Raw genomic sequence first — 26,045 nt, 5'->3', positions numbered from 1 at the left:
ATTTTTTTTTATCATTTTCCTGATAATTTAGCTACTATATCTGGATTATAGATCAGCATTTATACAGTTACAGTAATGCAAGTACCTTAAAAATTACCAACCTCACACATTATGTCTATTCTGCTTATTGAAGACTGGTTAAAGTGAGGGAAATTGTTATATGTGTCGTCATTTGTATATACTGCGGTGACTGAATCATGGTAGAGCATAGGTGACTGTAGGTGATGTTGCTCTGAGAGAAATATACAGTATTCTCTTGTGTGGTTTAAGTGTTAAGTTAGCGTTCAGACTTCACATTTTGCTTCTTACCCTTTGCTTCAAAACACCATGGCTGTACTGTTGATGAGAAGGCTCATATGTGGATGGTTTTCTGAACAATATGGCTCTGTAGATATTCCGCTTACTGTCATCAAATACCAATAACTACTTTATGCGACTGAATCCACTGAATCTTTAGCATTTGCATTTAAATAATAAGATTTGATGTTGTCTGTGAACACCAATAAGAAGCTTAGTTGCTGCACTATGAAATAGTTGCAGTGATAAAGTGACTGTGATAATGTTCTGTTTACTATCCCTTGGTAGTGTGTTTTTAAAATATTTATAAATATATATGTTAAATATTTGTGTTTTTGAATATAAATAATATATGTTAAATATTTGAATATACACAAGAAGACCTGAATGATGTATAAAAAGGTTCATACGAATAACACAAAAGATGCCCGAGCAATAACATGATGAGTTGTATTGTGTCATGTTTCTACTACAGCTGTAATTATATATGGCAGTTTGTAGTAGCGTGAAAGTCAGTTACCTTTGTGAGAATCTTCTTTCCACGCAGACCTGTAAACCTTTTTTTTTTGTAGGTGTTCCCACTGATACTCATCTTCCTATTCATCGGACAGAGTTACACTGAGGTTAAAACCCAAAATTCAGATTCATGTTTTAAACTATGCCCAGCCGGTAAGTTGTGAAAAGCGAGCTGTAGGACCTTGGCCTTGTCTTTTACAGTTATAGAGGAATAATCGCATGTGCACTCTTCCCCTTTCTTTTTTCCCTTTTGTTTCCCAGGATATCATAAAGTTGGTCCATGCGAAGGGAAAGCTGAAGGGTACAGATGTGAAAAGTGTGGTGATGGCACATACACAGCAATAGAAAACTCCGTAGGCGAATGTAGGCGTTGTAAGAGTTGTGAATGTAAGTACCTTATTCAAACCCAATTATAGACCCATAGAAACACATGCTGTCCACCTGTGGGATATATATATATATATATATATATGTTTGTGTCAGCTTTTGACGAAGATAATGAATTTGATTGACATTTTCTGGTTATTTAAATGAATGCTTTTTGTTGCAGTCCACATTTTTCCTTCTAACTATGAGATTAAATTATAATTTCTGCTACACCATTCTGATGAAAATGACTTTGAAACTGGAAAATATGATAACATTGTGGTTGAGTAGTAGAGGAAAGGTATTCAACATAGCTGGTTGAGGCTATATCTAAGATTAGAGACTTTGTGAATTCATACGCTGAGTGACATTTCTATTTTAGTAGTCATAGTATTAGATCATAAGAGTTTTTCTTATTGTCTGTTCCAACTACACAGACTGAACATGGAAAGAAATATGCTTTTCTTCTCTTATTTAGGATAGCCTGAAAAACAACTCGAAACTGATTATATTGTTCCCTTTGCTTGATTTTAAATCTCATATAAGTACAAATCGATAGGTACTTGTCATTTTGCATATCTATTTTAACATGTCAACTTGTTATTGCATTTCTTCTGAGTTTTCTGTGGTTGATGTCCAGGCTAGGTCTCCCTTGAAAATTAATCGTCAATCTCAACAGGTCTCACCTTGTTAAATATGGGTTGAATAAAAAAAACGAAATTTATTTTAATTCCAGGTTAAATAACATCTTGTCTTTAAGGTTATTCTTTATTACAAAAGTTGAATTAGATCGAAGAAATAAACTGTCCGCTGATTTAAGCAATGTTAAAAACAATAATCTAAATAATCTCCAAATCTTGTTTTCTGGTTTATATTGTACTTTGAAAAACCCTGAATCCATTTAGTCATGAATGTGTTAATGCTGTGGATTGAGACAGACTGTTTTTTGATTTTTCCCCAGATGATGAGTTTGAAGCTAATCCATGCACCTTTTCTAGTAATACGCTGTGCGAGGATTGCAAATGTGAACAATGCGAAGGTAAGTGGAACCGAAGGGAATTGAAGCCCCAAACTAGCATTCACATCTGCCTTTTTGATCCATATCCTGGCCAATTCAATATAAAACCAACACTCTCCTAGGAAAATGTATAGTATGTTTAACTCTCACAATCTTGTGTTTTTCAGGACCCAACAACAACAGGGAGTGCAAGTCCTGCAAAAGGTGGGATATCTTGCAATGTGACAGTTGTGGGAAAAGACATGTTTAGATTTGATCTTTTGTGACATTTTTGAGAGCGCTCATAGAACTCCAGAAATGAAAGTGAGGGCAGAAATCAGAACAGTGTACTGTAATGATGGCTCCTTTACGCACATTGACATTTTCTTCCATTCAATACATTGTTTCTCAGATATGTTATCATCATCACTATCTCTTTATCTTTAACTTTTCTGAGTTGCTATGTATTAAACATTCTATCATATTTATACATTTAGAGTTAATTTTCATATTTTTTTATAACATCATCCTATAATACTTTCAATTTCTGTTGACGATTCATTTTGAAGATTGCAACCAGAGTTTGTTAGTGTCTCATCCTCCATAAGGTTTATGTCACCTAGCCTGACAAAAACGTCTGTTTGGTCGCAAACAAAAAATGTGACAAATAGCCAATCAAAAAATTAAATTAGACTGACGGAAGATGAATCTCTAACCATTTTGATAATCTATTGTTTTATTAGTTTAATCAAGCAACAATGTCAACTTTTTCTGACAGCTTCTCAACTGTTATAATTACCGGTACCTCGTTTATGTTATTTGAAATTATGTGTTCAAAATAACAAAATGTCTATATTACATTTGAAGACTTTTTTTTAATAAAATATGCAAAAAGCTATTATGGCCATCAGCATTACGGTTGCACTCAAAGGGCCGGTTGTAACTTTAAGACTATATAAATATACATATATAAATATATAATAAATATAAAATAATGTATTATATTACATTATTGGCTCTGCCTTGGATTTTTATCAGTTCTGGTAATAACTCCATAAATAAAACATCTGAAAGCAGAAGTCTAGGGCACATAATTGAAAGCAAATATTCAACAATTACAGCAATTGTATTGTATATTATATTCTTTGCAAGCCCTTGCGGGCCAGACTAAATGAGGTCACGGGCCGGATTTGGCCCGCGGGCCTTGAGTTTGACACCCCTGCCCTAAAGAGATGATTGTGTGATGTCATAAAACCGATCCCTATATGTATGGATAAGATAAGTTGTCAGATTCCACTGTTGTCTTCATTTAGTCTCTTCTCTTTTTTCAGCGAGCAGTGTTTGCAATTCCCAGAATGCAAGAGGATATGCAAAAATGTAAAACCTATTCCAAATCGGTCTTCAATTACAACTGCAACCACAACTGCAACCACAACAGCATCTACAACTTCACTTTCAAATGACGCTCCAAATCCTGGTGTGAACCGAGTTCCACCGAATCCCTGTTAGTGCTAAATATCTGTGGCACTTTAACATGTGAAATGACAAAAATAACTCTGGTCTATTGTTTGTAGTTTCATACTCATATGCCCTAACATACTTTATTAGCTTTGGATATTTTAGTAAGCAAAACAGAGCCTGATTGATTCCTCTTTGTTTAAGTGGTCCTGTTGATTAGAAAGAACTACAGAATGTCCGAAATAACAGTGTTTCTCTGTGTCTTCACCAGTGAAGGAATTTCAGTGGCTTTTGCTCACTGGGGTTTTGGTGCCGTTTCTGGGCTTACTGTGGTTCGTGCTTTTCATTAAGAATCCATTCAAATGTCTCTGCTGGAGAGCGAAAAATGAGCTGGTGCCCCCTGTCGAAGATGCCATATTGAACGGTAACTACTGGTGGATTATTTAGTACAGTAAAAAAAGTCCAGCAACTTCTACCTCTACTTCACTTTGTTTTATTCTATTCTATTTTTTGAATTGGTCATTAATCAAAATATTGTAATGTTTTTCAGAATAACTTTTCCCAAAACTGAATCTTTAAGTGTTTTATATTAAACTAATTAAATATTTTTAAAATAGTTGACACATAAAATGCTTCTTACAATTCAATTTACCTGTAATGAACATCCAATATAATAATTTATAATAATTTAACACATCCATGTGCCTTTCTGTGTATAAAATAGTATATTTTTCTATTTATACCTGTCCTTTTAATTACTTTTACTTTTACATTTTGAATGGAGGTCTTTTACTTGTGGTATTGTAAACAGATATATACCGTTTTTTTGGGCGTTTGATAATTATCTACTGAGAAGATTTACACACTGTGAACAAAAAGTTAAAATGTATTAAAACATGTGTCACACAAATAAAGATACCTCATTTAGAAATCCTTACTTAATAGAATGATAATGCAACTTCAGAAGACATTTATTGCCACAGAAAGTATATCCAGTGTAAAACAGAAAGTGTTTTTCACAAAAATATAACCGAGTTTCAAATGTTCTTTCTTCACTGACAAGCAGGAAGCTTACTGATAATATCTGCTTTCCTCCAGAACAAGGCAGTCATCAAGGCACCAGCCCAGACACACTGGTTTGTGCTCGTTTCATACATTTTGTGTTCATATTGAGATCTAGAATGGTGCTGTTGGTGGACATGTTGACCACAATTTATTGTCAAATTTAACTTAAGCTATCAGCTGTGAACATTTTTAGAATCACATTCACATTAAAAAGAGGAGGTTTGACTGAATTAAATTGGAGTGATTTTAATTTATTTGTTCTTCTTTGTACTTTGAAGACATTACACATATCTGAGGAAACTCCCATGATGACTCTCAGTCAGAGTGCAGCCACACCAGAACACCCAGCCCACATCAGGCCTCTCCTACCAGACGGTGAACACAAAGGTAAGATTCAGCATCACAGCCTGTGAAGAATGTTGTGGTCTTGTGGTGTCAATTTACTGTGTTGTTTGAGATCATTGTTTGTCTACTGGTTCAGGGGGTGTTTCTGAAACCCCCCTTATGCTGCATTGATAATCTACCTACAAACTTTTAAAAATAAATGTTTTTTAACGCATGGCAATACATCTTCCGAAAATAAGCATTTTTCTACTCTCAGGCTTCTCCCAACAGGCCCTTAAGCTACCCCTCAAAATAAATTACAATTACAGGCCCAGATGAGACCTCTTCTGTTAAGTAACATCTTTGAAACGATTTTCTCGGCCCCAATCAATTATTCAATCATTAATAATCTGAATTTTGACGGTACACCGTAGCACAGACATGTTAAAGACTGCTCTTGCTAAGGTCTTAAATTACATCCACTTAGAAATAGCAGAGTTGAAAATCCGACAGACGTTTGTCAATTCGAAACATCACATCTGAGCATATTAAAATGACGAGGAGTTCCCCAAGGCTCTGCCTCTTACCATTATTGTGAAGAAGACACAAAGATGTATTCAAAGATTTTAAGCATTAAACAAATCAGTACTTGTATGTGCCAAAATGTTTGTTAAACATAAATGTAATAAATAATTGTCTTTGGATCCAAAGTAGAACAATACAAGCCTGTTATCGCCTTTAGTCGCCACCGTAAAAGACCACAAACCATGACCAAATCGTAGGGTAATCATTTTCTCAGGCCTACATTTTAACATCTACATTAAGAAAAACCAGCTTTCTATGCCCAAAAGAGTATATCAAGAAATAGAGGTCTAACGTCTTAGTAGGATTTAGAAAAAAGGGCCTTTACCATTACCTTGTGTTTTAAACGTCCTATTCAAATAAACTTAATCTGCTTTGCCTTGCCTTACCTTTGAGTATAAAATACACTTGAATTAAAATACTGCATGTTTTTACAGACTTAAGGGGCTGCAGCTATTTTTTACAATCAACATTTAGTTTAGTAAAGTAATACATTAAAAGTACTGTAAGATGTTGACAGTGCATTGATCTGCCCTACTTGAGTCTCCCTTCACCTTTTATATAAGAAGGTTAGAGGTCATCTCATGATCTTACAACTGCTGCTAACTGCTACTAACAATATTGTTTATAGAGTTACAGGAAGCAAACACAGTTATGAGTTGTTATGATCCGTTTCAGTACTGTGATGAGAAATAGGATAGACACATATTATCAAAGTGGCATTTTTCTTCATGAGAGTATGAAACTACTTTCTCAACATTTGTAAAGAAACATTTGTAACATTCGGCTGAAAAAGAGCCAAATCAAGACTTTTTGTGAGTGTTTATGAAATTGCTTTTTTGAGTTGGAACTACGCTAGAAGAAAGGAGAAATTGTGTGTGATAGATTAATTTGATCTTTGATCTAAGATAATCTTTTGCGCAAAGCTACATGTATGTCATTACTGAAAGTCAAAATGATGTCTCTAAACAATGTCAAGCTAATATAAGCAACTATTTTGCTAATGAGCTAAGCGTTTCAGTAATTTAATGTTCCAATGATTCCAATATTCACTAATTCCAACTTCTCAAATAAAAATATGTCTTGCTTTCCTCTGTTATATAACATTGTAAACTAAATTATTGGTATTCAAACCTTTGGTTCAAACAAAACAACAAATGTGAAGACGTCTGTCTCATTTGGCTCTTTGAAATAGTTTTTTTTCATACTGGTGCAATGTATTGCAAAAACAACAACCCTTGTCACCAAGTGGTAAATTCACACATTTTGTAAACTTTCTCTGCATCCATATCAATCTCTTGCTAGGTGCACATGTTTTGTAAGAGTATTTGCAAAGACAACTATTTAACATGGGTTCAAGTGTCACCTCACACCTACTTTGCAGAAAGAGGAAAACATTAAGGAGGTTTCGTTTCTTTTACGCACAACTTGTCATTTTGCCAAGTATGGTCAAGTGACACTTTCCCTAAATCTGATAACCGATGTTTTGTGCTGTCTTCAAATGCAGTGTTCTCAGTCTCAAAGCAGCAGTCCTTTCATCTTTGCATGTTTAGCACACGATTTATCATTGATCAAACTTGTGGCCCGCATTGTGGAGGCGGTAACTGGGAAACAGGACACCCTCACTTCTTCTCATGGGTCAACAGTTCAACCTTAGGGGAAATGGTCAATCAGATAGTGAGTGCATGTCTCTAACTACGAATTTGCATCCGTGTACATCATCTTTTAAACCCTTTTGAAATGGTCAACAGCCGCACGTGTATAAGTCGTAGTGAGGGTAAAAGGTTCATTAAAGCACATATATACTGTATTTTCCAATGCTTCTTTTATGGCAGTGTAAATGTTAAACACACAGACACTTTGTTATCTGTGGGAGGGGAAAATGAATGGCACCCTCCCTTTTAATTGCTCACTCTTTAAAATACTTTATTAGTTTGGTTTATTTGAAGCAGTTGATCAATGCTTCACTCTAATAATGCAGAACAAAAACCTTTTCATATTGAATGTAGTGAGTGCAAGGACGATCTCTTGTTTCTGCCTCCGCACCATTTTTTATATATTGATGACCTTCAGCTTACCTTGAGTCTTGGTTTACAGTTGGCCAAAAAAGCGTCAGCACACTCTTGCAAGTGACCTTTTCCACAGCAGAGTTTTGATCTGCTCTGATTATCTCTGATCCTCTTTCCAGTTATCAAACAAATCGAGCAAACTGAGCACTGGCCGGCCATCGTCCTCTATGCCATCATCAAGGAGGTGCCCCTGCGTAGGTGGAAAGAGTTCTTGCGTCTGCTCTCGGTGGCGGATCAGCAGATAGAGCGGGTGGAGCTGGAGGCTGGTTTGGGTATGGGCTCCATGGAGAAGCAGTACCAGATACTGAGGCTGTGGAGTCAGCGCTCCTCTGGCTGCCTGAATGATGTCTTCTCGGCCCTGCACTACATGGATTTATCTGGCTGTGCCCAGCTACTGCAGGAAAACCTGGACAAGCTGCAGTGGAAACCTTAACTGGAGCTATGTTCCCCAGTCTGCAGATGTTACAAAGACCATGGTTTTAATGGGGCACTGCAGGACACATGAGGCTTCAGCACCTGGGAACACAAGAACCATAAGAGAAAACTGCTTCCTAAAAAGGACACCAACTGGAGCAATAGTTCATCCCCAGGAAGCTGAAGTGACGTCAAAAGTGACTCATAATGAGTAATGCAGATGTTTTGTTTTCTACATATTTAATGGTTGAACATCATCAAATGCCCTCCAGATAAGTGTAAAATGTGTGCCTTTTTGAGTCTTTATTTGGTTGACAGCTGATATTGTACATATCAGTTCCAGGTTGGTTGCAGTGCAAAGTAATCTGCAGAAATGGCTTCCTCAAATACATGTCACAACAACTAAACTATTTTAGAAAGCCGCGTCATGGCCTGTAACAACTTAGGGCAGAACTCTAGTAATATAGGTGGAGATTTAAGGACAACATCATGAATAAAGGGGAATACCCTTTTTTTATCTATACAGCTTAATCTCCAGCTTCTCGTGACCCTGCTCTTAAAGGCCAACTGTTTGGTTAGAATCTTGTTCAGTTTGAGTATTTAAACTGTGTGAACAATCGTTGATGTTGAAGCAGCACACCAGACATCCCTTTTATCTCATTTGAGAATCAAAGTGTATTGGTACAACGCTGCTCACGTCAGTTTTTCAGTTTCCTGCAAATAAAACGTGTCAGGGCGCTGTAGACTGGGTTTTTCCTCACCACACATATTCCATCTAAACGATGGTTTCCTGCTGTGTGGTTGAAAGTATCTCACTTTGAGAGTTTATGTGTGTCATTCCAGTTACTGCAGGCAGTAATGCACTTTCCACTAAATCCATCTAATAATGTTTTTATATGAATCTAGGTCTGTCGTTTTTGGCTTTTTTCTTTGAAATATGCATTGTTCACACATTTTTAAATGATTGTGTTTTAATTTGGTACAATAAATACAACGCTTAATGAGTGGATTATTATACTTAGACTGTCATCGTTAGTAATTGTGTCCTCACTGGAGTCACCTGGTACAAATGTGTGGTACCATGGTATAGTAAGAGCCAGAACGTTATCATAAAAGAAGGATGTGATGAATAAAAGTCGTGGCCACCAGGTAGCAGTATTGGTATTGTGGTGTTTGAACAGTGGCAGCTGGTGTGCAGTGAGAAAAGGACCCAATACAAAGAAAACGTAGCAGGGTGTTGGAGGAGCTTTTATTCTTGAGGTGGATTAGACCAATCTCATGAATTGCAAATTCCGCTTCAGCAGCAGGAACAGCTGTCCACATTGTTCTTGGTAGATAAAGCAGAGATCCCGTACAGAGACAGATTTTAATATTGGTAGTATGCTTTTACATTCAAATAACGCATTTGAAATTCTGACAGAAGGGTAAGATTAACATTTAGTTCATACACATTAATATGTTGCAAGTAGGCTAGTTTTAACCTGTAATACGATTTTTAAATACTTTTTTAAAATACTGAAGGGTTTATATATTTCATAGGAGATATACATTATATTTATGGCTTGTCAATTCTTAATATTGGCCATTTTACACTATACATGAAACAAATAGCTTCAACAGTTTTTACAATGTTTTTCAATCACATTCATATCGACGGGCTATTTATGTAGATAGTAAGACAACTTTACCCTAGAGCTTTTCCTTTGTAAAAATGCCTGAGATTTGACTTTTTTTTCATGCTTTCAGCACTCCTATAAGCATTCACTGTCTTTTTCTGTCTACGTTTTCTGTTTACGAAAAGGAGCAGATTTTATCGCTGCCTTTAAGCAGTGAATCAACGATCTGCGTCTCTTCCAATGAGCACAGGCGTTAGGAGTTTCCATTGGCAACCGGATGCGTGGAGGGACGTCCCATCAACAGAGGACAGAGACATGAGGAGTTTACCGCGATAAGAAGCACATTTCAGTTGCTTCGTTTGTATATTATTGCTTTTTCTGTGTCTTTCCACCTGCTAAAGAATGTTTTCTTAACCCCAAAAACTTCGCTGCATTTTTGTTGTTTGAGCGGACACCGTGTTGCCCTGGTAACTCTGAGTCAAGAGCTATTGAGTTACAAAAAATAGGGCCCGGACCTTCAACCACAGAAAATGAACTGACAACGACCGTATTGGTAAGTCGTTTAACAATTACCAATTTAGTTTGTTTATTTTTTTTGGTATAGGCTTCTGTTGTTTACAACAACATGCAAAGCAGCAGGCAGGTGGGCCAGAGAAAGACCAAAACATCCACGCCCCTCACAAGGGGGCTAGGTTTTCATTATGCAAATCATCTGTTGAAACCATAGACTGTATATATAAAGGTTGAAACTAGGAATTATTGGATTAATTCTGACCTTTTTCTAATTTGTTTGTCAATCTAATAGTAGTGCACTCGTTTTTGTTGTCTTAGGGTAGTGTAATGTCCTTGAATTTGCCACAGTCATATTTTGTACTGTAAATCGCTTACGTTATAGTAATAGGGTAATATATATATATATGTAAATATAATATAGGCCGATATATATATAAATATAATAGTAGTTTCAACACAATTCCAGTATCAATAATGTTCACTTATTTTTATATTGGTTAAGACTTTCTAACATGCTTGACACTAAGTAATTAAGTGAGTCTTAAGACCATAATATTGTTGCTTAAGAGGAAGTTTCATCAGTATCATACTGCAGCGTGAACCTGATAATTATAAGAATGAATGATGGCTGAGTTTCATTTGAATGCTTTAGTTTCAGGGTCCTGGTATTGTTCACACTGTCATAATTCTTGAATATAACACACATATTGTTAATGATAACTCTGCTACTAAACATACTAACTTAAAAGGGAAAAATAATTTGAATATTCATTTTTTAGGTGACATCAATGTTGTCATCACTGTGATCAACTGCAAAACGGATCGAGGGGCTCTGCTGCCTGACCATGACAGCTGTGGTCCGACCTGGAGTCAGTGTCTCAAAGCTCTGTGGGGATGGAGACAGGCTCCTGAGGGCTGGAGATCTGTGGAGGGCCACCTCCCTCTACATGTCCGCCTTCAGGACACACGCCGCCTCCACTGTGTCCCACATGCGGAAACTAGAGTCCGGCCTGGATGGGGTGATCTCTACTCTGGAAAGTTGGCTCGACAGTCATGGGGAGATCCCCCCCGCTGAGGCTCTTAATAAAGGTCTTGCAGCTGTGTTTCTATCCACACTCTGCCCAAACAATTTGTCTGCAACCATTTTCAAGATGGAGTCTCTCCTTCAGAGTGGGGGGCATGGCTGTGAGGAGATTTTTGCTCGCTGCACTGCTCTGCTTGAAGGGATGCGAGACCCTTACCCAAAAGATGCCTCTCGCATGGTGTTGATGTTAACTGGTGCCCTGGCCTGCCTGTTCTCGGAACCTCACAGTGTTAAGGGATTGAAGCTTTATCTCAAAGCTTACAAGAGTAACACATCTGAAACTGTCACAATGGTCAAAAGCAGGCAAGCTCAGCATGTACCCAAAATAGTGAAGGCCTTTGTAGACCAAGTACTGCACATACATCCCTCTTTAACATTTCACAGTGAATGTGCAATTACAACAAAGGACAAGGAGAAGCTAGATGTGGAGACTTCTACAATTTTAGAGTTGTTATTGGCTATCTCACCTGGTAACAGAGAAGTGCAGGAGCTTCAAGCAGCATATTTGTGTTTGAGTGGCAGGTTTGTTGAAAGTGCAGAGGTGTACTCAGCTCTCTTGCATCATGATGGTCAGAACTTGTCAGAAAGGTCATTCCAGGTCACTCCTGAGAGAAGAGCTGGGCTCCTAACCAGTCGAGCAGCTGCCTGCTTGTCAGCTGGTGGACGGACTGCGGAGGTTTGCAGGGATCTGGGGGAGGCGTTTGAGACCCACCCTGCCAATGCCCGGATTTATTTTCAAAAACTATTCACAGATAATGGCACAGGGTTGGCTGCTCGTAACCATCTCCGTCAGCAGGCAGAGGGAGGCCTGTCTGGGTACAGAGAGAGGGTCCTCCTCCGCCCAGACCTGCGGTCCACTGAAGGAGTTGAACTACTGGACCCTGTCATCACTCGGTTACGCGCCCTGTGCCACTTAGAGGCTGACGGGGGAGGGAGGGAGCTGCGGGTACGGCTGGCCGACTGTCTTCTCCTCAGAGGGGAACACAAAGAGGCCCTCTCCATCTGCAGCCAGCTAGCGGCGGCCAAAGGTCAACATAGCTATCAAAACACAGTGCAGGTTCTCCGTGGATATGCACGAATTCTCTCAGACGACCACAAGGGGGCGTTAGAAGACTTCCAGGCTGTGATTGAACACGATGCCCCCCACCCGTCCAGCTGTGTGCGAGCCCTCTGTGGCAGAGGGCTCCTGCGCATGATGGGGGGATCAAACTACCTCACAGCTGTAGACTATGTGACAGCCAGCGGACTGCACCCTCAGGAAACAGCGCTGACTGTCCGCTGCTTGGTGCCATGGAACTACCGGGGGCTGCTGTTCACTGTTTTACTGGAGCAGGGACGGGTCATGCTGGAGGGGGCAGCAGAGCACAAAGCCAGGTCCAGGACCAGTGAAGACTCCCAGCAGCCCCAGCAGGGGGATAAGGCACAATCAAAGAAAGACAACCACAGAACAGGGTATAATGTTTGTCATACAGTTTACTGAATACACCTTTTTTGGGGGAAATGTTTATTAGTCTCATTCATTTTATGATGAATTTTCTAATTGAAATCCACATTTGAGTTTTCTCACCAACATGCATGTTCTCAGTGTTGCACTTTTGCCTGCTCTGTGCTTCAGGACTCCTGCTGGTGTCCAGTCCCTGGCTGCGCTGCTGGTGGAGCTGCAGCCCGGTGCTGATGGGTCTCAGATTCTGGCAGCAGATGCCTTGTACCAGCTTGGCCGGGTGGAGGAGGCCTACCGGCTACTACTCTCCATCGGTCCCACCAACGCTCGGGCACCCATCCTGGCTCGCCTCGCCCTGCTGCAGCTGCACAGAGGCTTTCTTTATGACACCAATCAGGTATGTGGGTCAACAAGTGAGGTCCACAGGCATTCATTTGGGCTCCTTATTTTACAAATTTTTCATTGAAAGAGATACAGATTCCTTTACTGTCCTTTTTCTCTGCAGCTGCTGAAAAAGCTCATTCAGTGTGGCGATACCAGCTGCTTGCGCCCCCTGTTGGCTGTGGCACAACAGAAGGACCGGGCTCTGCTGCAGGCGCACTGCCACTCTGTTGCCAAACGCATCCTGGAGGGCACTAAAGAGGAGAGCGCCATGAGGGAGGCTGTGGCATATCTCTCCATCGCTATCATGGCCTCTGGTGATTAGAATGTGATTGATGAGATATTGATGTAGTTGCTACTGTTCTGTTTCTGATTGTTGACATAATTAAAAGTTGGTTAAACTTTCATTTAGATAGGATTAGAGAGATAAAGAGAAAGCCTGGCTCAAAACTGAATTTTTTTTCTGTTTTTGGTTGCAGTTAATGAAGAGTGTTTTTGATCAGTGTTTCTTCATTTATTGTTAGTCCGTCTTTAAATATGGATCAGTCGATAAAATGTAAAATGATTACAGTGTGAATATGGTAAGACCAACCATATAATTGTATGTTTCCAGGTGGTGAGGCAGCAGAATCTTTACTGGAGAGAGCGAGGTGTTACGCACTGCTGGGCCAGCGAAAGACGGCCATCTTTGATTTCAGTGCCATTCTGAAAGAGCACCCTAGACATCCTCAGGCCCTCTGTGGGAGAGGCTTCACCTATCTCATGCTGAACCAACAAAAGGTATTCTTAAGTGAAAACGTTCTTTAATACAGTACTTAAAATAGTAAAACATTTCCCCTGGCCTCTAGATTTTGAGCTTACACATAATTAGCTGCATGGCAGTGAAATGTAAACTAGAATTTCAGGAAGCTCATAATAGTATCTTCTATAATACTGCCATAACATGCCCATAGGAAAAAATTGCCACAATATACTTACCGCATACAATACTCAATATAACAGAACTAATAAAAGGATAATTTGGGCACAAAAGAACGGCAGTATTTCAGGGGATGAAATGGGTTTTTTTTATTTTTACAAACATTTTTACATTTTGGCTGATAAGTCATTCATAAACTGTAACATTAATACTGCCTCTCCCTCTCAGGAATGCACTCATGATATCCTGGCAGCCCTTCAGATAAACCCTGACATGGGTATCAAAGACATCCTGTCTCTTAATGACAAGGCACGGAAGCTCGTCTGTGATTGGCTGCATCAGTTCTGTCGGAACAATCTGTCAGATCTCCTTCTCACTAACACTGTCCCCTGCCATGAAGAGCAGCTCAGAGAGGCTTTTATAATTGTCGGAGCTCTGATGAGGACGGACTGCAGAGAGCCCAGATGGCATCTCCTCTATGTGGACATACTCCTAGCCAAAGGTGAGCCGGGAACTTTGTCAAACTCTGCCTCTAACACTCCCAGGGGATCTTTGATGTCACTGAATGTAGTTTGGTTAGGAGATTTTTCAGGCTGTGTGGACCATTGAACCTTTGGCTCCTTGTTGACTCTAATCCTTCCTCCTGCTGTTCTGGTCCATCTGCTCAGGTGAAGTGAAGGCAGCAGCCGCTCATCTGTGCCAGGTGTTTGGACAGGAGCCAAGAGATGCAGTGGCCCAAGCCCGGGTGGGTGTGGTGGAGGCCTGGCAGCAGAACTACCACAGCGCAGCTCGCCGGCTCAGCAAACTGAATGAGAAACACGCATCCAGTCTTCCCCCCCTGCTGGCCCTGATCCCATTCAGTCAGCGGAAACGCATGGCACAGGTAAGCCTACTGTACATGCAGGAATCCTGAATTCAGCAATGCATGTATATGTGGAAAGATAGTTGCTAGAGAAAAAAATCTATATTTATAAAATACAAACAAAATCTATGATATGTTCAAATATAAATCGCTTGTTGTTTTGTGTTCAAGAGTCTTAGATGTAGCAACTCACTCACTGAAGAGATTTGCTTCCTGCTGTCTTCATGGTTTTGTTTTTCTGTCTCTCTTTAATTCTGTGAAGCCCCTTGAATCTTTTCTCCAGATAATTTCTCATTTCCAGATTTAATCTCATCTGTCAGATTTTTTTCACACGCTATCATTCTTATTTACTTCCTTTATTATGGTTGGACACAGGGCTGGCTAAAATATATTTTAAAAAATGCTAAAACCGTACAAAACTGCCATGTCACATCCATCAATGTAGGTTTCTCTCTCTGAAGGTATCACATATATTTCAAAGTAGTTTACAATGATGGAGAACATCAATAAAATGCTTATAAGACAGGGCAACAGCATATATCCTGAATCTCAATTAGGTATCGTAAATTAGCAGTATTTATGTATAAATAAAGTGTATAAAGGTATTGTTCTGTATGTATATTGTAACAGGCAGCAGCTCAGGAGGCGAGCAGTGTGTCTTCAGGTGGCCGTTGGGACCGGGCCCTCTCTCTCCTCTCTGTGGCCGTACAGGCAGCAGGAGATCACAGACTCCAGTATCTCCGGCAGCGGGCCGCCTGCCTCGCTCAGCTGGGCCTACACGAGCGGGCCGTATCCGACCTGGACCGAGTTATCAAGAAACACAGTGGGTCCCGGGCCAGATGCTCAGATGACCCCCAGGTCAGGGCGGAGGATCTGTGTCGGCGGGGCCGCAGCATGGTGCTCTGCTCCAGAGAGGCAGCAGCTCTGGAGGACTTCTGTCAGGCCTTGGAGCTTCACAGGAAACAGGCTCTTCAGTGTGTGGAGGCTGGACTGGGGAGACTGCGTCTGGCTGAGTGCTTCCTGCGGGGGGCGCTTCAACTCTACGGGGAGCAGCAGCTAAGTAAAGCCTGGACACTGATCGAAAGTGGGCTCCTTGTGGATGGTGAGAACGCAGAGCTCCGCAGACTGAGGGCAAGGGTCAAAAGAGAAGAGGCCAGCCCATGCAATATCAACTAGTGTTTATAGTCCAAAACTCACATAATGTAGACATGTCAGTGCCTAAACCTTATGAAATCTTCATGTGTAAGTCGATTTAACACAGTTTGATAGCAGGCTTGATAAGTACATATTATGTCTTTATGTAATTTAACTTCATTTTGGAGCATTGACAAAATAGTGTATTATAGTTTTCAGCATTGTCTTAATTGCATCAAATGTTGAAATTGAGAGGAATATGTGAATGGTTGAGGATTATAACACCACACGTTTTATTTTTTTATTTTAACAACAGATTTAACTATGGCACTTCATACATTTGATGTCTGAAATATCACTAATATGATTATTGTGGTTACATAAACAAAAGATGATGGTCATGGTTGAAATCATGCAAAATGAAATACAAATATTGCTTAATGCAAACAATCACACCTAGATAAGATATTTAAGAAAGTGTCCAATGTGCAGGTTTTGTGCTTTTGAAATAAAGAAGGCACAATTCTCTTTAATCATATCCATAACAGCAAATATAATTTAGTAAGCATAAATACAGGGAAACATATACTAGTCTATATAAAGCAGGTTTAAACACAAGAACAAAGTCAGAAGTTCAGCACTCTTCTCAGTGCACCTTTTTGCTGGCTGTGTAACTTGTGTTGAGATGCTACATGTTCTTTGGTATTATGCCATAACAGTAATGTATTGTGGCTCCATATTTCCGAAGACGGACTTCTCCCACTCGCTCATCAGGTCAAAGTGCAGCGGGCGGGCACAGAAGGTGCAGGAAGCTGTGGCCGGGCTGCTGACCAGGAGCCCCGCCTCCTGCCACACCTCACACAGTTTATCTGTCAATCAAACATAAACCCTCAATAAAATGAAAAATGAAATGCCAGAATGTATTTCTCTTTTAAATCTCTATCTTAAAAGGTAATCACTCTCGAATGGATGAACATGAATCACTTTGACTGGCTTTTGTGTCCTGTTGACTTGATTGGGACATTTTCTAGAACAACTCTGGATCCCACTCACCCACAAAGTACTCCATCATGGCGGGGTTGTGATGAGGAGAAGGAGCCAGGCGCAGCAGCTCCTCCCCACGAGGCACTGTGGGGTAGTTGATGGCCTGGACGTAGATGTTGTGTCTTTCCAGCAGGGTGTCGCACACCTTGGTGTTCAGCTCAGCATTGCCCACCTAGGAAATGGATCATGAAAAGTGATGTGAGCCATGTAGTTAAAGCCTTCATTATTATACACAGAATGTATGTGATCGACTTGCTGGGTTCAAGAGCGTGCCACGGGAAATAATATTAATAACTTTCTGTGTTAATAATAATATAATAATGCATTTCAGAAAACATTTATTAGAAATTAATGATTCAATGAGCAATAAATGATGCATGGTCATGACTGATGATAACACAACACTATTTAAGTTTCCTTAATTTCAATGCAAATGTAATTATCCTAATGGCTTATAATCGCTTTTCAAGATCATTGGTTTGAATATAACTAATGAATGAAAAAGGCTAATTATTCCAGTGGCACACTTTCTGTGTGGAGTAGACTTCAGGATTTTTTCACTGCAGACATTTTGAGATTTTACAGTGTTACAAATGTAACATTAACAGTGTGTGACAGTGAGCCATAGCAGAATACCAGGAACCTGAAACTAAAGCAGCTAAATGTATTCAGCTCTCATTCAATTCAATATTTATCATATGCAGCCTTTCCAACTGGGACATATCATAAACAAAAAAACACCTATTCAGGGATGTGCATAAAAGCATGGTATACATCATAATATTAGGTAATTATACTACCTACAATCTGAAGGGCATATACAGAAGAAAGATGTTAGTGCAATATTTGTATCCTTTTGATGTAACAGGCAGGATGCTGTTATCCAGTTCCTATCTCTGTGACGATTTTAAGATAAATTGCATTCCCCAAAAGATACTCTAAATACAAATTCTAACAACTCGAATAGTCAGGATAGGAGTAGGTGGAGTGAGGTGGAGGTGGGGGTTGCAGCGGTGAACCTTCATACCCGGATGGGGATGATGTGGCTGGGACAGTTGACCACAGGAAGGCCCTTGTCCATGAGCAGCTGCCTCATGTGTTTGACGTTCCTCTGGTGGGACCGGCGCAGCACCAGGCCCTCGGGGCTCCTCAGGACCCGGACAGACTCCAGGGCTCCAGCCAGGACCATAGGGGGAAGGGCGGTGGTGAAGATGAAGCCGTTTGCAAAGGAGCGCACAATGTCCACCAGGGCGGCGCTGCTGGCCACGTAGCCTCCAACGCAGCCGAAGGCCTTGCCTGGGACAGAGGACAGAGGTAGTGAGGAGGCAGGACTTTAGAAGGAATCGGGTCCTTATATTGAATCTAACAAACTTGACTTAAGATATATAACCTGAACAATAATATAACAATTGGAAAATGGCCATCTTGCATAATGTGTACTTGATTGTGCATTTTATTTATTTCTACTTTTCCTAAAATAATAATGCTCGGCACAATGACACCTCACTGTTACATTTTGAAGTCCCAAATCATATACTTTTACACATTTAATTGATGATAATTGATTTTTTATTTTTTTCAATGAAGACACACGTTTTCTGTGTTGATTCATAACAGTAATATGTTATTTGAGTTTGAGCTTGTTTTTTTTAATGTATTACCAGGTGAACACTTGCCTGGTCTAGTTGACTATAACCATTCTATTGGGAAGTGTTGTAACCCAGGGTAAGTTCACACAAGATAGGGATTTCTATCTAGAAACCTGCAGTCATCATAAAGCTACACATATCAGCACCTACTCCCTCATGATGGTTTTATCAGAAAGACCAGAGAGGGAGTAAAGCCGGCTCCCAGCTGATAAAATCTTTGCTTTCTCTAATGAGAGCTCACTCCTCGCTTGTCCTCATTTAACCAACATGAGAGAAATATCATGCCTGTTGATAATTATTGCTGCCATGTTGGTGTCAGTTACAGCAAGTAGCTGTAAATGGGAGTTTGGCCAAGAAAATAAGCAGTTAATCTAAGACAGTTTAAAACCGTTTGCCTTGCCCTTTTGGTGTAATAGTAGACAGTTTTTCAGAAATGGAGATTAAACAAAACAGTTGGCTTACTATTAAATTGACAAGAAGGTTATTTATGTAAATGTTACTCACCTAAGGTCCCAGAAACAATGTCAAGCTTGTGCATAACATTGTCCCTCTCTCCCACTCCAGCTCCATGGGCTCCGTACAGGCCCACTGCGTGAACTTCATCAACAAACGTCAGCGCTCCGTAGCGATGAGCAACATCACACAGCTCCTCCAGAGGACATATACCACCTGAAAGCCAAGGGCAAACAGTGTCATAGTGTATCCAACTGTGTGAAATAGCCAAACAGTAAGAAATTCACTTGGCAAATGTCATCACTGTGTCAGAGTTAGGAGAGTAAGGTTCTAATATTAAAATTAATAACTCTCCTACATATAAAAATCATAGTGTTTATATTAACACAACCTTTCTGTTTTGGTGTTTTAAAAAAATACTCCTCGATATGGTTCCAGTCATCCATTTAGTCTACTTCAGTTTGTGCTTTATGGAGCTGTCAGCAGGGTAATAGCACACCAAGACATAGAGCTGAGAGGAGAAAACTACTTCCTCCCATGGGAGACAGTGATTAATTGCAAATAATGTCGACTGAATTGATTATAGAAATAGAAAAACTCCCAATCTTTCTCTCTTATTAGCTATGAATCATAAATGACTGCTGGACTTTACTTCTAATCCACATAGAGAATTAGGACCTTTGGAATTAGCATTCTTTACCCATGAAGGGTTTTTAAAACCTGGACATGGGCCCATTGTGAATTTGATATCTTGGAACATTGTTTTATTAAAAATATTCAAATATATTGGCTTTACTGTGAGCAGTATATTTCCACAACCGCACAGCCACAAATGAAAAAGTAAACAATGATAATCTTACTTTTTTACCATTTATTTATGAACATCTTTTACATAAAAAGAACAGTGAGCAGAAAGGCAAAACATTGTGTAGTAGGTAAACAATGATTACTAAAGATCTGTACAAATAATTTAAAAAAACGATCAAACCCATCCTATAACTCTGTTCAGCATATTTAACATCTTTTAAATCTTGATTCAAATAATTTGATATCAAGTATTTCTGCAAATAAAGGCAACATTTAAGTATGTTTACCCTCAACAATAGACATGAAATCTATATAATCTGATCTATCAGTAAAAATTAAATTGTTGTAGTAGCTACTCACCGTCCATCGAGTGCACGGTTTCGAATGCCACTATTTTCGGTGTCTTGGGGTCGGAGCGCTGCAGCAGCTCCTCCAGGTGTCGGCTGTCGTTGTGGCGGAAGATGAAGCGCTTGACTCCGCTGTTCCTGATGCCCTGAATCATCGACGCGTGGTTCCCTGCATCAGAGTAGATCTCGCACCCTGTACGCCACAATGAACACAACATCCATGAGACCAGTGGAGCTGACTTCCCTTGAAAAATACTGAGATTGAATCAACTTCTCTACAATGTCAGGGTCAGAGGTCAGTGTTTACCTGGCAGCATCTTAGCCAAAGTGAAGAGGGTGGAGTCATTTGCCACAAAGCAGGAGGAGAAGACCAGCGCTGCGTCTTTCTGGTGAAGCTCAGCCAGCTCATTCTCCAGAGACACATGGAAGTTACTGGTGCCGGAGATGTTCCTGGTCCCGCCTGCGCCTGCCCCGTGTCTGTCCACAGCATCTCTGAGAACAGCCAGAACAGAATCATAAAACACTCAGCTCCCATAATCTGTTATATTAAAGGTGTCCTATTGTTTTCTTTCATATTATCTGAAGGCCATCTTCAGAAGCTGCAAAACCCACTAAGAAGCAAATAAATACAAGTGACATACATTTGGTAGGAAAGTGAAAATTAGATGACTTTGGACATGATAATTGCTGGATTCTGCTTTAGTTTTGCTTTTTTGCAAGAGCTGAATCAATAAGACTTAGTAACAGAAATCAAAAATTGTGACTGGACTTGAATGCCACAAGACTTAAATTGACTTAAAACTTACCAGTAAAAAAATTCACATCTCAAATTTTGACCTGATATAATCTTGTTAGAAAAGGAAGTCAGTGACATGCAGGTCCTTGAACATATAACTTTTTCTGAAAATGAATTATAAGGTGTATAAGGACTTAATCTTGGGTATCTCTCATGTAATAAATAAAGATATGTAGAGCTATTAGAGAAAAACGCAGTCGGACAAATGAATTTGAATTTGATACTAGCTTTAAAGCATTAACAAATTACTTTTTCCCCTTCTCCTTTTACCTGATGGCACCGAGGACCCGTGGGTGCCGGCTCATTCCCAGATAGTCATTGCTGCACCAGACGGACACCTGGGAGCCCCCCCGCCCAGAGAGGGAGTAATCCTCAGCGAAGGGGAACACCTCGGCTATCCTGTTCACCGTCTTGAAGACTCTGTATGTGTGGTCCTTCTTTTTCTCAAAAATCTTCTCCATGAAGAAGCGGTCATAGTCGTAGCTGGGGCCGACTGCAGGGGGACAGCTCAGACTTTAAATCAGTTACAGCACTCAATGAACGAATAATCTAATCAGACAAATAAAGACACTTGTATTACTAGATTGCATCATATTCACCTTGATCTTACCATCTGGGGTATATGTACTAACCCCAGATGTTATTTTTTGTCACATCTCACAGGTGCATTTTTAACCATTTTGTCAATCTTTTTTTGGCATTTTTCAACATCATTTTTATGTTTTACTTAGTACTGCGTTCTTTTTTTGTTTTTTGTTTTATACTAAAGGGTTGGGGTTCTTGGGGACCTTGACAATGTGCATTACATTATGCACAATATGCATGTTAGCTTTAATTATCCTAAAATAATAAAAGTATGATTTGTTTTTAACAGATTTTGTTAATAATAATATTATCTAATAATCCATTGAGAAGAAATAGGCAGCTTTTTACCATACTAAGATGTATTTTATCCTACAGTAAATACAAAAGCTCTTGGGTTGAAATGCACAGATGACAGTGCTCTACAGTATGTTATGTTGGGATGAGGGTGGAATTGGTAATTATAGAGGGTTTGAGTTTATTTCAACTTTAAACATACCCATGTTGTCTTTGAGCAGGTGGGTGACAGTGTCGGTTTGAGCTGATGTTGGGAGGATTGAATCCTTTAAACCCTTCAACAGAGAAGTCATCAAACCTGTGAACGAGGAATGCAGGAGTGTCACTGTGAGAGTTTGTCTCCTATTGAATATCTGACTTCTCCTACAGCTTGAATGATGTCCTTCTAGTGCTATGTACGTTCCCTTTAGCCTTATTACAGCTGGCTTGTTCATCTTACCTTCTTGTACGTCCTCCTGCACCTCGGGGCTGGCTTGGACCACACCGATCTGAGAGGTGACGAAGGGGCAGCCCTTGGATACGGACACAGCCACCTGAGTAGCGGTCTGAGCGAACAGCCTCCTCTGCTCCACAGTGGGCAGGGGCTTCGGTTTGGAGGGTGAGACGCTCAGCTTGGCGTCCAGGTAGTCTGTGCCGCTCAAACTGATCTGACGGGCGATGATGGGGCATTGGTAAGCCAGAGAGAGCAAGGAGGCTCCTGTTCTCCTCAAAGCCGGCTTATTCGCAGACTTCAGGAAGGGGCAGTGATGAAGGAAGGCGGCCATTGTAAAGCAGCTGTTCTTACTCTGAGGTAGGACAGAAGATAGGAAATTATTATTCTACACAACCTCAAAGACATACGGCAGATCTGAAGTGGGCAAAAACATTTGACACTCAAAATCCACACTTTGTTCTGTGTTGTCCTTATTATAAGGAGGGAGGAATATATTAAATGGAATGTCAGTTCAAAATCTTTAGTTAATGCTTATACGTTGGCCACCTAGTTTGTGAAGTTTGGTGAAATCATCACGATGGTTTATTTGTTAAGTAGTATCTATAATATATGTAGCTACTTTGGTTTCTGTCTTCTTTCCTAAATAATGGTGTTTTCTAAGCTTCGTTTGACTAGCGTTTTGTATTTACTTTTGCCTTAAGGAATTGTTGCTCCAAAATGTAAAATGATGATGACCGAATGTGACAATCCCATCATACTTCACAGAGTTCAACAGTTCAGATGAGCCAGAAAGGCCTGGAGAGCTTGGGTTTAGCTACGCAGAGCAGACGGTGCCTCCTCCAGGGTGTGGCAGGTTGCTGCTGCTTATCTTAACTCTGCAGGCGCTCGAGATCTGCCCTGACAGACGTCATCAGCTGATGCGGGATACCTTTAAAATAATCCTTAATAAAACCCAGCAGGGATGCATCTGCGTCTTTTTAACAAATACGTTTAATTTCCCTGCTGGTAAAAGTTTCTTCGACTCAGCGGACAAAATGAATGTTGCTGTGATACTCGACCAATAAATAACTCACAAAATAAAATATATCTTAATTTGCTTATGGGCACCTGTATGTGTAGTTCAGTTTACAAACAAATGCTGGCTGCATCACTTCCCTCACAATCCCCTCCGGTCAGCTGATAAGGCAGTTCTTGGAATATGTGGCTCTCTCTTGTGGTTAGATGTAATCTTCCCAGTAGTGTGTCAAACACCAGGGTCTTTAACGGCCACAAGTAAGTCAAAAGGTTTATCTGAGTTATGTTTTTGTTTTGGTTGAATATATTTAACTTTTAATCACAAGCAAAAAAGCCACATATATTTAAATTGGCTATACAGGCTGTAGTTTCCACATCTCATGTTTCTTCTATTGACTGTCAGCAAAAGTATTTAGGGATACAATGTATGTGCATTAATATTCATTTATTTAATGTGTTCTTGAATACACTGATAAATAAAAAAAGCTTACATTTATGTACAAAAATATTCCTTATTCGATGCTGTGTGTATATGTTGCAAAAAATATGTTCATATAGCAGTTTATCAAACAATAACAGTAATTCTAATATTTGTATAATTACTACTACTACTATGACTATAAATCAAATGATAATAGTAATGCTACTAGCTACAACAACAACAACAAAAATAATAATAATAATAATTTGTATTTTTAAAGATGTACCGCTATTAACTAATTAAACAACCACAACTGTTATGTAAATACCATATGTATTATTTGCCTATGTGAATGTACGTAATGTTTTCTATTTGAATTACTGTCACCTGCCCAGGGGCTGGGGATGAGAAGGAGATATTAGCTATAACTGTTTTTTGATATATATTACATATAGCCTCTGTCAAACCATAAATACATAAATAAATAATAAATGAGAAGAAGCTTACCTGTTGACCTGCACTGAGGACGAACTTCAGAACAGAAAGTAGTCAGAAGGTCAGAAAGAGTCAGAAGCTATGAGCCCGGTGTATTATGCAATCATCTCTGCTCCCACCCCCAAAGAACCAGGGGGTGTGTATGTGCCTATGTGTGTGTGTGTGTGTGTGTGTGTGTGTGTGTGTGTGTGTGTGTGTGTGTGTGTATATGTATGTATGTTTGTATGTGTGTGTGTGTGTGTGTATATATGTGTATATGTGTGTGTGTGTGTGTGTGTGTGTGTGTGTGTGTGTGTGTGTGTGTGTGTGTGTGTGTGTGTGTGTGTGTGTGTGTGTGTGTGTGTGTGTGTGTGTGTGTGTGTGTGTGTGTGTGTGTGTATATGTACACAGCAAATTCAAATGTAATTAAATAAATTTACTGAAGTACTGTAGTTAAGTTCATTTTTGAGATACCTGTACTTTACTTGAGTAATACATTTTCATGTGCTCTTATTTTTACTCTAGTAATCTACAAAACATATGAAATAAGAACAGCTGGAACAACACATTTGTTTGTAGGAAATTGGCACAAAGGATGTCATCATCTTTTGTAATGTTTCCTGTAAAAAAATCTTATCACGTGTGAATATTTCCTGCTTTTCCTTTTGAATTATTTGAATGAATTTTATTTTATTTTACATTCTTCAGGTTTGGACTGTAAGGTGTCAATTTGGGCTCTGGGTAATTGTAACATTATTTTTCAGCTATTTCAGAGTTTAAACAAACCAAACGATCAATAATGGAGAAACTAACCATCAGACGAATACACGATTTACAAATATTTGTAGATGTAGTTGCATACCAAAAAAATCATGCGTCCTAATAATTAGATAATGATATAATATATAGCAGCATAACATGTAACAGCAGATTTACTTTTGATTGATTAAACTATCACTTTAAGACTATGAGGAGTTTTGCTTGTAACAGAGTATATTTACAGTGTAGTTCCACCCTGGTGTATTATGGGAGGTGCAGAGATGCTGATAGGGTTCCATGTAATATGTGACACTCCTTCATGTGAAGGGACTCTACAGTGTTTACAGTGGTCATCTCACTTAATCTGAGTTTGAAGAAGGCTAATTCTAATAACTACTTAATCTGCTTACACGTTATACACAATGAAGTCAAATTAACTCACAATTTTTGAGGAATATAAATGGTATATTGACACATTAATAAGCCATACAATACAATAGGCAGTATTTTTATATCACTGTACAACATTTAATTTTACCTTCTAATTTTAGTTAACCTGTATAGTTCTCCTGCATGCACGTTAGTCTTGCAATTTTGTTTTGCAGTACTTTTATTGTTTTTTATTTGATTTATTGTTTTATCTTATATATATTTATGTTGAATTGTTGGAGTCTTGGACTTGGTCATTGCCATAATAACTACACGGTAGCTGTAAATATGACAATAACGGTTTTTAATTTGAACTTCAACAGATTATTTATTTAAAATTCAAATCAATCTAGATAAATAGTTTACTGCCTGTCAATTTCAGCTCTTTTGATCAGCTGTTCTCTGAAAACCTCACATTGTTTCATCTCACAGTGTGTGTGTGTGTGTGTGTGTGTGTGTGTGTGTGTGTGTGTGTGTGTGTGTGTCTGTCTGTCTGTCTGTC

At 39.4% G+C, this 26,045-nt stretch overlaps 3 protein-coding genes across 4 annotated transcripts; 2 read left to right on the top strand and 1 right to left on the bottom strand.

Annotated features, from left to right (window-relative positions):
• Window positions 1-1,052: 1,052 nt before the first annotated feature.
• On the top strand, window positions 1,053-9,014 carry LOC104956599 (tumor necrosis factor receptor superfamily member 1A; the record flags this gene model as incomplete). Its single annotated transcript, XM_010784113.1, has 8 exons — window positions 1,053-1,200; window positions 2,141-2,218; window positions 2,365-2,401; window positions 3,508-3,653; window positions 3,906-4,058; window positions 4,733-4,770; window positions 4,978-5,086; window positions 7,794-9,014. Coding segments are annotated over 8 exons (1,023 nt in total), but the record flags the coding sequence as incomplete, so codon positions are not given.
• Window positions 9,015-10,015: 1,001 nt separating this feature from the next.
• Window positions 10,016-16,485, top strand: ttc34 (tetratricopeptide repeat domain 34). Its single transcript, XM_010784104.1, has 8 exons — window positions 10,016-10,257; window positions 10,997-12,753; window positions 12,917-13,139; window positions 13,248-13,440; window positions 13,737-13,903; window positions 14,271-14,544; window positions 14,711-14,925; window positions 15,535-16,485. Exons 2-8 carry the CDS (start codon window positions 11,063-11,065, stop codon window positions 16,078-16,080), a joined length of 3,309 nt encoding a protein of 1,102 aa, XP_010782406.1. The 5' UTR covers window positions 10,016-10,257; window positions 10,997-11,062; the 3' UTR covers window positions 16,081-16,485.
• On the bottom strand, window positions 16,326-24,492 carry alas2 (aminolevulinate, delta-, synthase 2). Of its 2 annotated transcripts, XM_010784105.1 has the most exons (10): window positions 24,389-24,492; window positions 22,453-22,798; window positions 22,216-22,311; window positions 21,405-21,627; window positions 20,646-20,830; window positions 20,352-20,531; window positions 19,236-19,400; window positions 18,110-18,378; window positions 17,092-17,254; window positions 16,326-16,907 (listed from the first exon to the last, which is right to left on the bottom strand). In XM_010784105.1, the coding sequence occupies exons 2-10, from the start codon at window positions 22,775-22,777 to the stop codon at window positions 16,744-16,746; spliced, it is 1,770 nt and encodes a 589-aa protein (XP_010782407.1). In that variant the 5' UTR covers window positions 22,778-22,798; window positions 24,389-24,492; the 3' UTR covers window positions 16,326-16,743. The 2 variants fall into 2 exon arrangements, with proteins under 2 accessions (XP_010782407.1, XP_010782408.1); XM_010784106.1 differs by lacking the exon at window positions 22,216-22,311.
• Window positions 24,493-26,045: the final 1,553 nt, after the last annotated feature.

Source organism: Notothenia coriiceps, unplaced genomic scaffold (assembly GCF_000735185.1).
Source record: "Notothenia coriiceps isolate Sejong01 unplaced genomic scaffold, NC01 NC01_scaffold00026101, whole genome shotgun sequence".
In the NCBI taxonomy this organism is placed as follows: domain Eukaryota; kingdom Metazoa; phylum Chordata; class Actinopteri; order Perciformes; family Nototheniidae; genus Notothenia; species Notothenia coriiceps.
This window is presented reverse-complemented; position numbering and strand designations above follow the sequence as displayed.

What these genes read in the sequence shown, in the direction of transcription:
- alas2 (XM_010784105.1), bottom strand. Translation starts at nt 22,777, where the DNA reads ATGGCCGCCTTCCTTCATCACTGCCCCTTCCTGAAGTCTGCGAATAAG. An exon ending in AACCGTGCACTCGATGGACG is followed by an intron (nt 19,401 to 20,351) that starts GTGAGTAGCTAC and finishes CTTGGCTTTCAG; the next exon opens with GTGGTATATGTCCTCTGGAG. An exon ending in CATTGTTTCTGGGACCTTAG is followed by an intron (nt 18,379 to 19,235) that starts GTGAGTAACATT and finishes CCTCTGTCCCAG; the next exon opens with GCAAGGCCTTCGGCTGCGTT.
- ttc34 (XM_010784104.1), top strand. Translation starts at nt 11,063, where the DNA reads ATGACAGCTGTGGTCCGACCTGGAGTCAGTGTCTCAAAGCTCTGTGGG. An exon ending in TTCTTTATGACACCAATCAG is followed by an intron (nt 13,140 to 13,247) that starts GTATGTGGGTCA and finishes TTTTCTCTGCAG; the next exon opens with CTGCTGAAAAAGCTCATTCA. An exon ending in AGCGGAAACGCATGGCACAG is followed by an intron (nt 14,926 to 15,534) that starts GTAAGCCTACTG and finishes ATATTGTAACAG; the next exon opens with GCAGCAGCTCAGGAGGCGAG.